Consider the following 13,741-nt stretch of genomic DNA (forward strand, 5'->3'; position numbering starts at 1 on the left):
ATGGTTTAGAAGTTCTATAATTTACTTTTGGCTTAAAAAATTATTTTTTTTTTATGTCTGGGGCTTTATTTTTTAAATATATTTTTTTGTTTTTATTCCAACGAATGTCGAGTCTTTTTAATAAAAGTGCAGTGTAAATTTTATTTTGTTTCGCTGCAGAAAATCTTGTTTAATTTGTTTTTGGATTCTTCAAAAATGAATTTTAACAATTTAATGAAGCCACTATACAGTACACAAAGACCTACAGGAATTTAAACCAATGTTTAAAAACTTCCTACTATTTCTAGTCTTTCAATAAAAACATTTACCTTATAGTGTTTATTATTTGATCAATGTATGTTTAATCAATGTATTAAAAAGAAATTTTATAAGACGATGTCGTTTGTGTATAAGAGCCGGCGGCGGCCATTTTGAACATCTTTTTTAAATAAATGCCAATGAAATATTCGAAGTTTTATTTTAGCTTTTATTTCTTTTACGTTCCATTTTTCTAAAAATTTACTTAACTTATATTAAACAGATAAAGACCTTTAAGTTAAAGGTTTCTATTAAAAGGCTATAAGTTGTAAGAATTTTTAAAACATTGGTTTAAATTCTTGCACCGCCTTTCTGTACTGTGGTGCCTCATTAACGGTAAAACTTGTTTTTAAATAAACCACAAAAAAATTAAACATGATTTTCTGCAGCTATAATACAAATTTTTTTTATGATATACTTTTATTAAAAAGACTCGACATTCATTTTTTAAATAAAATACTAAAAAAATATATTTAAAAAATAAATCCCCAAACATTAAAAAAAAATTATTTTTTAAGCCAGAAGTTATTTAGAAGAAATTATAGCAAAAAAGTGAAAAACAGCTATAACTTCTAAACCATCAAAAATCGAATAACAACATAGGGGGTTATTTTGATTCCAAATAGGCTCCCCTACACCTCCTTTCAGTTTGGACCATGACTTTTGAAACACTATTGAACAAAAAACTTACACACTTAGTAGCTTAATCAAAAATAAAGCCAATCAAATATGTAGATTATATTGTATTCCAAACTATTTTTCTAATTTTACTAAGAAATATTGGTAAGGACTGTAAATATTTAGCTACCATGAAAAATGGAGAAAAGTTCTAAAAGAAAAAATTCTCGTACTCTATGTATAACCCGTTTAACATACATCCTTAAACTTCCTATTCTTTTAGTCTCGAGTATTTCATTTTTAGAGAGTTTTACATATGTAGAAATGCTAGGTGGTCTAACTAATATGCAACCCTTTGAGGCAAGTAAATGCTGCATATGCTTAAAGCTTATACATTTGGCTCTTTTAATAGCTGCTAGTGCGGAAGGTTGAATAAATGCCCTTTTTCTATCTGGCTGGCAGTCAAATATAGGGGGTACAAAACATTTTTTACCATCCGTAATTTTAAATTTTATATAATTATCCATATCCTCTTCTAACTGCAAAAAAAATACACTTTTTATCCAATATTACACTTTTTGGTCCACTTTTAATATATTAACAGAAAACGCACACGAGTAAACGTTTTTGACTAGGCCGTTAACAACAAACAACACCGGCAGCCAGTTTTGCCATTTTTATAGAAAATAGTTTTATTTTTCAAAACCCTACTAATTTTCTGCTTGGAATCTACAACAGTAATCGGATTATGGATTGCCTAATTAAAACAACGTTTGTATTAAATAAACAAACGAATATAAATTAATACAAAAGAGACTAATAAAAATATTTATTAAAAGACATATTCCTTTCTTGACAATTGATCTTTGTTCGGACGAAAAAAGAGGCAAATATTTAATTTGACTAGATATTCTCCAAATAAAATCAAATATACACCAGCTTAGAGTCACTCCTCGAATTCATCTTAAAATTCGCTTTGAAAAACGAAAATTTTTGGTGAAAAATTCACCGAGTTGGCAACTCTGCCGGCAACAACGGTGTTGTGGTTATGTTTATCTTAAAACAGTATATTTATGAAATTAAAAAAAAAATGTAAAGTTCCCTGTTGTATAGTATATATAGAAAAAAATTTTCTTACAGTTACTTCTAACGTGGGCGTGTCGGAACTGACGCTCAGCGAGTTTTTCTTTTTGACACCGGAAGCGGAAGTCCTAAACAGTTTTGACTTTTTCTCGCTCAAGTCTTGGAACATTACAGTTAAATCGTTGTCGTTCTGTAATGAAATATTTGTTAATGAACCGAGTTTAGGAGAATGTTTAAAGGGTGTATAGAAAAAAGTAAATGTTAATTGTGGACCTTACGCCGTGTTTTTTTGAGGAGTAGTGCTCGCGCGGTGGAGAGCCGGTTTGGGGGTCGCTTTGGGCCTCAGGGTCGGTGAGGAGATCGGTGTTGCCGTCGCTTCCGGATGCAGTCTTCTCGTCTCCGATCTATAAATATGCTTTATGAATATTTCTTTAAAAAAAATGAAAATCTGAAAAAAAACTACTTATACTCACTGAAAACTGAATAATAAAATTGGTTCAAGTACTTCAATTTTTTTATACTTTTCCTGATTTAACTCAATTAAATTCAATTCAATCTATTACATAATACCTAATATGATAAATAATAGCTTAGGCACCTAAGTAGCTTAACAGCTGTGTGTACCTAAAATTATTACAAACGAAACTATTGCACCTTACTTAGTAAAACAATATATGAAAGTTTTCAACTCCAGCATCCCAAAAAAATTTCGTATAAACAAATAAACAAGAAACAAACATTTCGTCCACTAAATCTACACCTCTCAATCAAGGCAAGTCAGAACTTAAAGAGTCAATATACATATTTAATTTATGCTTAAGTAAAGACGCAAGATTTAAATTAATTAATATTTAGGTAAATATATTCTTTCACTCACACATTTTTTTTTCATTTTAAATTGCCTTAGTTTCGTTTGGTAATGAATTATAATACTTTGGACCCAAATAGTCAATAAACTTTAAATTACTATTCTTAATGCTTAGAGAGAGAGAGAGAGAGAGAGATTATTTAAAACAGTATTCCTGGTACCTTGAGTGACATACATTTTTTAGCTAAGTCGGTATTGTGTACAAAAGAGAAACACATGTAACATAAAAAGATGATCACATATATCCTCATTATACTGTGGCATACTCAATTTTTTTAAATATAACTTTTAATATGTATTTCTGAACTATATATAAGGGTTGCAAGGTATTTGTGTAGCTCTTCCCTCTCTCACATTATTATACAGTAATTAAATATTCAACTAGACTTATAGATAATGATGGCATAAAAATAGCAGGATATGGGCTACAGAAACTCCAAGAGCGATTAATCAGCGAGAGCTGAATCCACTCAAATGCAGTGTGTTATATCGTTCGAAAGGATCTTTGAACCATATTTTTTCAAAAATAAATCCGGTGCTGTCGTTACCATCAATGCTAATCACTACCGTAACAAGTTGAACAATTTTTTTGAGACAGGGTTGTGGCAAACCACTATCAAATGTGGTTTTAATAAGATGGTGTCACGCCCCATACTGCACAGGACACAATGGTTCTGTTATGGGATATCATGGGCGTTCGCCGGATTTGAATGCTACAGACTTTTCTCTTTGGGTCTCTTTGAAAGAGAGAGTATACATCAATAAGCCAGAGACCATCCCTGAACTGAAAACCAATATTTGCAATGAAACTCGTGCCATAACTCCTGAAATTTTGCAAAAAGTCATACATCTGCGAGACGTAATTTTTCACGTTTAGATTAACAATATTCTCCAAGAATAATAATTTTAAAATTGTATTCAAAAATTAAAAAGTTATAAAGCATTTAAACCATAACGTTCATTATGTACCACCCTATAGAATAGGGTTTAAGTACTTCAAAGAAAAAATGAATAATTGTAAGTGTTTTTGTATAGTTTGTATGATTCAATTCAATTTAATTTATTATACAGGGTGTTAGAAAATTTGGTGCACATATTTTCAGAGCGTATTATTCAAGTAAAAATAAGACTTTTTTTTCCTATAAACCTGTGTCCTAAAATGCTCCCCTTCAGAGCTACAGCTCGCACAAATTGATTGATGAAAATCGATTATTTGGAACCACAGTTATTTGTCAAATCTCCTGAAAATTTGCAAGTCATTGTTTTTTAGGGGCTCTTTTCATCTTCCGTCCCCAAAATGCTGTAAATCCAATTTTACGAGAGGATTCGGGAGGTTTACCCTTCTGATGGCCCCTATCTTATGTTTTCGATAAGGAAATTAAAAATCTAGCAGTACCATCTCATTAGCCATTAAAAGTTCTAAAATTTTGGTATCTTGCATTTTTTCGATTCAATTGACCGTTTTTGAGGAAATCGCTCATAAAGGAAAAAGAACATGATTAAACCCGATTAAACTATCAAATTAGAAAAACGAAGTGGACCGTGACTGCTTTCATTTTTGTTAAACCATATTAATTGTATCGAAAAAATGCACGAAACGATAATTTTAGATTTTTTTATTGCTAACTAAATGGTGTTCTAGATTTTCAAAATTTTTATCGGAAACCTAAGATAGGGATCATTATAAGGGTAAGCCCTCCTGAATCTGGGTGAACACCAATTTTGGGACGAAAATGCCAAAAGCACTCAACAAAACTCAAAAAAAAAACAAGTTGCTAGTTTTCAAAAAATTTTATATATAACTGTAGTCCTGATCCAAATAATCGATTTTTGCAAGCAATTTGCGCGGGCTGTAACTCTGAAGGGGGGCATTTTAGGACACATGTTTATGGAAAAAGTCTTATTTTGAATCTAGCAATACGGTCTTAAAATATTTGCACCGAATTTTGTAACACCCTGTATAATTTTCAATACTAAATGACAACACCTGTGCGTGCTTTAGTATCCAAACAAACATCTCATATAAACAAGAAAGAAACATTCAAGAATTTGATAATATTTAGATTAATATATTCTTTCACTTTTTTACTGTGGTTAATTAGTTCCTGGCTTGGAATGTTTTATTGTGAAAGTTAAACTGGGACAGAAAGCCATTGCTTTTTATAGCCTCAAAGCCCGAATTTAAGTAATTTCTTGGGCGATTTTGATAACATTAGAGACTTCACTATATCCTATTACTAACAAGCTAATTTGTTTAGGCGATTTTGGTGTAAATTTGTTAAACCCAGATAATCCGCTGACAAGGTTCAAAGGAATGCAAAAACATATTTGGTATTTATAAATTCTTGAAACAAAAACAATCTATTTGCTTATCTTTATTTTATGAGGAGCAAAAGTAGAGAAACATTTTTAAAGTTCTTAGTTTATGTTTGCTTATTGAAAGCAATACACAATCATATTTTGTTAATTAATAAAGAATAACCTGTAAATATGCCTCGAGGTATTACTTTTGCGTTATGTATAAAACAGTTGATAATATCAAAATATCAATCGGGTATTAAGCAAGCAATCATTGATAAGCAGTTAGGATTAAACCGCTCAGTCGTTTCCAAAACCATAAAGTTACACCGCATTAGGAACTCATTAATAAGTCCACCTAAAACTGGTAGGCCTAGAAAAACGACGCCTAGAGTTGACGAGAAGATTAAATCCTTAGCTCTTTTAACACATTAACACAGCAGTGGATATAAAAATCTCAACTAGACGATGTAAATATTAGTATCCATACAGTTCGAAGACGTTTAAGGGACAGTGGCTTGCCGGCAAGAAAACCATCCAAGAAACCCTTCATTTCGAAGAAGAATCGAACCGCCCGACTTCAATTTGCACATGACCATTTAAACTGGTCAGAAGCAAGATGGAATACAGTATTATTTTCGGATGACAGTAAGTTTAATTTATTTTCTTCTGATGGTATTTTATGGGTCAAGCATCCTAAAAATAAAAGGGTTGATCCAAAGTATGCTTTGGGCACTATTAAGCATGAAGGGGAAAATGTACAAGTGTGGGGTTGTTTCACTGGTATGGAAATGGGCCCCATTGTCAAAATTGATGGGATTATGGATCGGTTTAAATATTAAGAAATATTAACTGATAATATGTTGCCATATGCTGAGGAAAACATGCCATTGCAATGGAGGTTTCAACACGACAATGATCCGAAGCATACAGCTAAAATTTTTGAGGACAAAAAAATAACTGTTGTTAAGTGGCCAGCTCAGAGTCCTGACCTTAATCCCATAGAGAATCTATCGGATTTAGTAGACAAAAAAATTCGTAAGGAACATCACGAAAAATTTAAAAATGGAGACGAGTTGGTTGAAGCAGTTGAAGCTGCATGGCATTCTGTACCCAAGGAGACCTTAGGGAATCTGATTGGATCTATGAAAAGGAGATGCCTTGCAGTTATTAAAAATAAGGGATATGCAACTAAATATTAATTTGTTGCTATTATATATTTTCTTTAAATATGTGTTTCTCTATTTTTGCTCCCTGTTTTTTTTTTAATTAATTTACATATGGCTTTATAATAAGTAGAATTGTATTGTTTATGTTTTATTTTTATTATCTAGTTTGGTGTAGTATTATAGGATAAAAAAATGTTAGTTAACTTTAATAAAATAAATTTCAAAATAAAAGAAAAGTTTCTTAACTTTTGCTCGGTACTATTTCTTCAACCGCTTCCCCTTTTGCTTGATGCAATTTATGTGAGTAACTTAGAATTAATTAGTAGTGTCATTGCAGATAATCAAATTTTTAATCATGTATTGTAAACATTTCTAAACAAAAATGCTGTTCCAATGATAACTGAGTATCGTTCCTTTGGAAACTTTAATTCTAACGTTTTTTTACAGGATTTGCAAAATTTGTCATAGGATAATATTTTATATTAAAATTGTATCGATAGTAAAATAAAGTTATTTAATGATCTTTGATCTTTTAATTATTCATGCACCCTTAAAGAAATCATAATAACTAAACCCAAGGGTCCGTGGTTGACAGAAAATTTAAAGATTCATATAAGACAATGACACTCCGCTCTACAAAAATCTAAAGGAACCAAAAGTAAGCAGGAGTGGCTTCTATAAAAACAAAAAATGGAATGTAACGCTTTCAAATTTAAGACATGAATTAAAAGTTGTATTTAAACCATTACAACTAATAAAGAAAATAGCTCCCTTCCACCGAACTTAAGTAAACTCATTAGATTTTTATATAAGACATATTTTTAATAACACCATAAACTTTTCATTTCAATTAGCTAATATCCTGGAAGTAAATGAATATTTAAACGGAAATAAAGGTAATGGAACTGGTGTTGATGAAATTTCTCTTTTTATGTTAAAATTCTATAGTCTGTATATTGATAAATATATTCTTCATATTATTGCTGTATAAAAAAAAGCTTTCCAGAGTCATGGAAGTTAGTAAAGGAATAGGGAAGCCTTTACCAAAAACAACTAACCCCTCTAATTTTAATGATTTAAGGATAATCAGTATTTTGCCAGCTTTATCAAAAATGTTTGCAAAGGTTTTATTTAACCATTTATATAATTTCTCTCGATCCCTAAGAGTGCGGTTTAAAAAAAATGTAGTACAGACTTTGCATTAGTAAATTTAAAAATACCGTTATTTTATTCCACTGTTCAAAAGCCTTTGATAAACTGCACTATAATCTCTTTTTTCTACTCATAAATTTTAATGTTGTTCTTTAAAGTGTTGTCAATTAATAAAGGCGGAGATCTAGCTCCTTTATTATTCAATATTTTCATTAATGATATTACTCTATGCTTTAAACATTGTCTATTTCTTTTGTTTGCCAACTGAAGTGATGGAATAAGGCACCTGTATGTTGCAAGTTGTTCAATAAATCTGTAATGTAGGACACAAGATCTAAAATTGCCAATGTAGTACTTCCTTCTAGGGATGCGCCGAATCATCGATTCGGCTTCGGTATTCGTCCGCTTCTGCCGATTTTTTAACTATTCGGTTTCGGCCGAAGCAAAAAATTGCTTATTTATATTATTATTAATAATATCAATAAGCAATTATTTGCTATTATTATTATTAATTGAAGCGACCATACGGCGCGAGCCGCGTAAAAACTTGTCGAGACTTGTCGTTCGTAAGTGAACTGTCAGCATTTTCGAGCGTGTTTATTTAATTCGGTTCGTTTCTCTGTTGTTTTATGTGCAAGAGGATTAGCTCAGTTTATTTAAAAATGGAAAAAAGGAGTAGTGATGATGGAGTAATAACTCCATTTTTCGATATTCACATTATTATGTGATATCTGAAAATAATAATAAGTATGCAAGGTGTAGTAAGTGTAATTGTGAGATATCTAGAGGCGGAATTGGTAAGAGCGCTACAACAACACCAATGATTAACGACCTAAAAAGAAAACATAAAGACGATTATAAGGAGTTCCAAGGAAAATCTGCGATCAAAAAGTTAAAACAGCCAACAATTGCTGATTCTCTACAGTCACGTACTAAATGGGAAATTGACGATCACCGTGCAAAACCTATTCATTATGCAATAGGTGAAATGATTGCTTTAGATAATTTACCTTATTCTATTGTAACTAATTTGGGTTTTCAAAGATTGATGTCAAAGTTGCACCCCCATATACCTTACCCGGCAGAAAATATTTAACTGAAAATATTGTTCCTAACATTTATGACCGTTTAGTGACAGTAATAAAAAAAAGTTTATTAAATATAGACTCTTTATCGTTAACATCTGATCTATGGACTTGCTCTCACACAAATGAGAGTTTTATTAGTTTTAAGTATAATCATGTGGTGTTGAACTGTAAACATTTTCCTGGAAGTCATATTGGTGAGTCAATAAAAAATGTATTCTTTGATATGTTAAATATGTGGAATATAAACATTTCCAAAATTCATTTGATGGTACTAGATAATGGTGCTAATATTGTAAAGGGCTGTAAGGATGCTGGAATCCCTAGTGTGTCATGTTTTATTCATACCTTTCAATTAGTGATTACCCAAACTATAGACACTCAAAGATCTGTTTTGGATTTAATAGCAACTTGCAAAAAAATGGTGGGACATTTTAACCATTCATCTGCCGCATGTACAACATTAACAGAAATTCAAACAGAGTTAAATATACCATGTAATAAGTTAATTTAAGATGTCCCAACTACGTGGAATTCCACCTTTTTAATGATCAAAAGAATATATGAGCAAAAGAGAGCTTTAACTGTCTATGCAGACGATCATAATGTGGATAATTTAACATCAAACCAGTGGGTGTTATTAGAATCATTAATAAATCTTCTACAACCATTCGAAGAGATTACAAAAAAAATGAGTTCGAATGAAGCGTTGATATCGGAAGTTTTGCCAACTGTTGTTATGTTGAAAAAATACTTGATGAAAGACCAGGCTGAATTTTTTGGGGTTGGAACAATGAAGCAAATCGTTTTTGATCAAATTTCAAAGAGATTCGATGTTTTATTTAAAAATAAATTCTTTGTAATTTCAACTATATTAGACCCTAGGTTTAAGTTAGCATTTTTTCAAAGTGATAATCTTGAAAATTATAAATAGTATAATAGATGAGTATGAGCATTATTTTTCAGTACCATGAGAATCAACTAACTCTGACGATGATGATATCCCATTATCAAAAATTTAACAAACAGTATATTTAGAAAATAATTTATGTGATAAAACTAGTGAAGAAGTAGAAAATCATCCCAAAGTAAATTATGGCAATGTTTTGACAAAATTGCAGCTAGTTCTGCAACCAAAACACCCAATAAAAATAATAAAAATAGCATTAAAGATGAATTTGAAATGTACCTCTCTTTACCTTTAATTAATAGAACCGAGAATCCAACTACTTGGTGGAAAGACCGAAAAACAGTTTTTCCTAAATTACTTCAGATAGTTTTAAAATTTCTTACAGCCCCTGCTTCTAGTGTATATAGTGAAAGGTCCTTTTCGGAAGCAGGTAATATTTATGATGAAATCCACCATAATTTACCTCTGGTAAATTTCCAGTACTGAAAAATAATGCTCTTTTTCATGTTTTCAGTTCGTTTTTGTTTTTTTTTTTTCTTTTTTTTTCGGACTATGTTTTTTAGCTTTTATGAGAGTTATTTTTTTGTTTGTTATAAATATATCGAAATAACATTTCCTATATTTGGGTTTTTAATGTGATGTTTTTGTTAATAAATGTTTAAAAGTCATGTTTATAATGACATAATTTTTTTTTATTTTTCCCTCTTGCTTAACAAATTTAATGTTCGCTCAATAGCTTTAATAACAATTCGGCCGAAAGTTCGGCCGAATCTTTGCAAAATTTAAACAGATTCGGTATTCAGCCGAATCGAAAAAATTACGCTTCGGCGCATCCCTACTTCCTTCAATCAATCCTAAACCAAAATTGGTAGGATATAAACAGGATGTTCCCTCTTGGCTCTCTGAGACTCATTAAAGCAGCTCGTTATGTTATCCTTATCTGACGATATTTTGTTTTTCGGGAAAATAGTTAAAGTATGCAGTTTATAAAATATTTTAAAATACAGTAAAATAATTGTTTATAGTAACGTTTATGTTAGGGCAGGCAGTCATGTTATAAAACATTAGTATATGTTTTAAAATATGGTCGATATAAATATCACCATTTCATTTCTCAATTAGTATCTAGATCTTCTGGGAATTATGTTTTTCTTGTACACTTTGTATGATTACATATAAAAAACGTCAATTCTTACCCATTCTTTATGTATTCTTAGACTAAGGAGGGAATATAAGGATGATCCATACTTTTTCATATTTTTTTCTAAACAGAAACATTTTATTTTCCAATAAACGCTTGCTAAAACTTAATTCAACTACTTGGTGCAAAAAAACAAATTTTAAAGTTTATGGTTTTTCGTAATGAAATAAGATTAGAATTTTTGTAAGCTTTGTTTATTTATATGTTAGGTGTTTTGTGTATGTTATAGTCTGATAATGCTCTAGTCGAGCGAAACATGTAACCTTTGTCGTTTTAATAAATGTATTTGTGATGCTGTAGATTTTGTGTGTTTACCTTTTATAAAAGTGTATGATCAGCATCTTTGGGATAATGGATGAATTTTTCGAGTTAGAATTAGAATTAGAATTTCCACTACTTCACTTTTTTTTTTAATGAGAATGCAATGAACTTAAATATTTGTTCTATGGGTTTCTTTTAGCTTATCTTGTACGTTTATTCTATTGCTTTATTTTTAACATTGTATTAGGACTTTTAATATGCTATAGATACTTTTTAAACAGAACGCATGTTATTTTATACTTACCCATATATTAATTTTATTCTAGCATTGTTAAATAGTTGTTCTGCCGCAACAATAAATGATTATTTAACGTACCGGTTCAGCCTCAATATAAGGAACAGCATTTGACTCCAACAAACTTCTACTGCTACTAAAAAATGGACGTAAACTCGGTTTCGGAGTGCTCGATATAGACATGGTGTCTTGTTCCGCGCCGGAATCCTCGTCGCAGCTCAACGACTCCAACTCGTGAAACAACGCCTGGATATCGCTCGGATTATCCAGATCCGGACCGCGACCACCTGAAAAATCGATAATAGACACAATTCTTCACGAAAATTAACTGATTTAGGATAATTTTTCAGGAACAAGACACATTCAAAGTACCTTCTGCATCTGGCACTTTAAACCTCTTTAGTAACGCGACGAATCTCTGTTTTAAATTATGACGAGTGTGCGGCATTTTCGTGCGAATCGGCTCGCAATCCGACAGATCGCCCACTTCTTCTTCTCCCGACGATATGTCATCGTCTTCGTCACTATAAGCGTTTTTTAATTAAAGCAAAAGTATTGATTTATATGAGTAGTACTCACCTGAAATCGTGTTCTCTATCAGGTTTGTGCTCTTGTTGATCAACCGGGTTAGAGCTTACCTGAAGAATGTATAGACGAGCCACCAGTCCAGAGACTTTGTCTTTACCGCCTCCCTCTGTGGTTAAGTCGAGCTCGATGTCCAGAGGTCTCTGTAGTACCTGTAAAAAGTGTGTAAATTAAATTAAATGAATATGTTATCGTACAATAACATAGTTTTTACAATGGTCAATAGAGGATATGTATTGGCATATAACTAATTGCACATAAGACTTTATTAATTTATTTAACACACAATAGGTATAAAAGTAAAAAAAAAAACAATAAAATTATTATTAGAATTTAAAACAACATCAGAACTGAAATGAGGGATCTAAGGCTCATAATTGACAATAAACTCACATTTAACAAACATATTGATGAAGTTCTTAAATTTTCCTTGGTTTCATAATCAGGTCAATAAAAGAATGTAAAAGAAATATATATATGCTTCAAAATTGGTAGAATATACACGTGTGAGTTTGGGATTACGTTGAGGGTTGTTCTTGAGTCATTTCAATTTTTACAAACTGTTAACTTAAGCTACTTAAAGTATATAATTTTTTTTGTCAAGTGTATCTGTTTTGTATCATTACTTCTTGATCTGCTAAGCATATGTTATTATTAGGAATTTTCTGTTAGACAGTGTTTGGTAAATAAATAAATAAATAAATAAACAAGTTAAAAATTCTGACACACCATAAAAAACACTTGACAATAATGTCATATAAGAAGAGAATATTCTGCTATTTTTTTATTCTATTTCTTCGCATTTATAGAATCCTATTTCTACAGTGTTGACATTGACTGTAGGAAAGTTGTACTTAATTAATACAATAATAAAGATATAGCATTGGATTTTTTTTCATAAATATTTAGGTATATCTTATATCATTTCCTAAGGAAAAGTGCGTAGGAACTGAAGAATCTAACGTCATCACTCAGGTTATTACATTTTTTAGATGCAAGCTGTATAGGATTGTTTAGACTTATGTTGGTTTTGCTTGGTGCACTATCTTGTACTTTGATTATGAGTTTTATTAACTGCTTGTCAATTTGTATTTGATATTAAGTTTAAAGAATTTTAAATAAGTTTACACCATTTAAGCTGCTTCGAGTAATACAGTTTATACCTTTGGTACATTTAATTCCTGATATACATTTTTTTAGATATGAGATAATCATAATTAAATAAGATTTTTAGAAATTTATTTTGTCCTAATAAGCGTGTTTTTTTCCAATTGGATGTTATTAATTTTTAAATCAACATATTATTGATTAGTTAATTCTTTTGTTAAACTTAATTTTACCGAGGTTTATTTTTAAGTTATCTAGCAAGGTCCTCATTGATTAATTTCTCCAAATCCCCTCAGTTTCTCCTAAATATACCAAAAATAATATCAGTCATCCGCAAACTATAATATTGGACCTTGAGGTTGCTTATAGATAAGTTCAGGACAAACAACAAATACTTTACGGAGATTGATTGAAACTAGTACTATAATTTTCTTTAGATCTAAGGCTTTTGTTATAAAATTTACAAAACCGAAGGTTGCCCTCAAGGTACTACTTTTTTCTAATAACACTATACTGGAATTTATCAAATAATGCGCTATTTAACATAAATTTTGTCATTCTTTTATCAGGTTTTCAAAAATTCTAGAAAGCACACTTACTACAGATGTTCTATAATAATTGTTCAGGATTGTAATTGTGACATTTAAGTTCTTTTGGAAAAATAGCCATTGCTAATGTAATACCTGATTTACCAGTGTTGCAATTGGTTCTATTTTAAATTCTGTAAGATTAACTAATTATAATTATTTACATTATAATTATATTTATTTCCTTTTTATTCGATTATTCTAAATTAAATGTGAATCCATCAC

General features: G+C 30.6%; 1 protein-coding gene across 2 annotated transcripts in view; it reads right to left on the reverse strand.

Annotated features, from left to right (window-relative positions):
* The window catches only part of LOC126734962 (phosphofurin acidic cluster sorting protein 1), a 49,484-nt gene that overhangs the window by 27,795 nt on the left and 7,948 nt on the right, over positions 1–13,741 (reverse strand). For both annotated transcript variants that reach the window (XR_007660229.1, XM_050438827.1), the window contains exons 3-7: positions 11,817–11,974; positions 11,610–11,761; positions 11,319–11,524; positions 2,277–2,402; positions 2,054–2,188 (exon numbers count right to left, since the gene is read on the reverse strand). Coding sequence is in view for 1 of the 2 variants with exons in the window: in XM_050438827.1 (XP_050294784.1) it covers positions 2,054–2,188; positions 2,277–2,402; positions 11,319–11,524; positions 11,610–11,761; positions 11,817–11,974 (777 nt within the window). In the remaining variant the exon portion in view is untranslated. The remainder of the gene's footprint in view (positions 1–2,053; positions 2,189–2,276; positions 2,403–11,318; positions 11,525–11,609; positions 11,762–11,816; positions 11,975–13,741) is intronic.

The sequence above is a fragment of the Anthonomus grandis genome, chromosome 4 (genome assembly GCF_022605725.1).
Source record: "Anthonomus grandis grandis chromosome 4, icAntGran1.3, whole genome shotgun sequence".
NCBI lineage: Eukaryota > Metazoa > Arthropoda > Insecta > Coleoptera > Curculionidae > Anthonomus > Anthonomus grandis.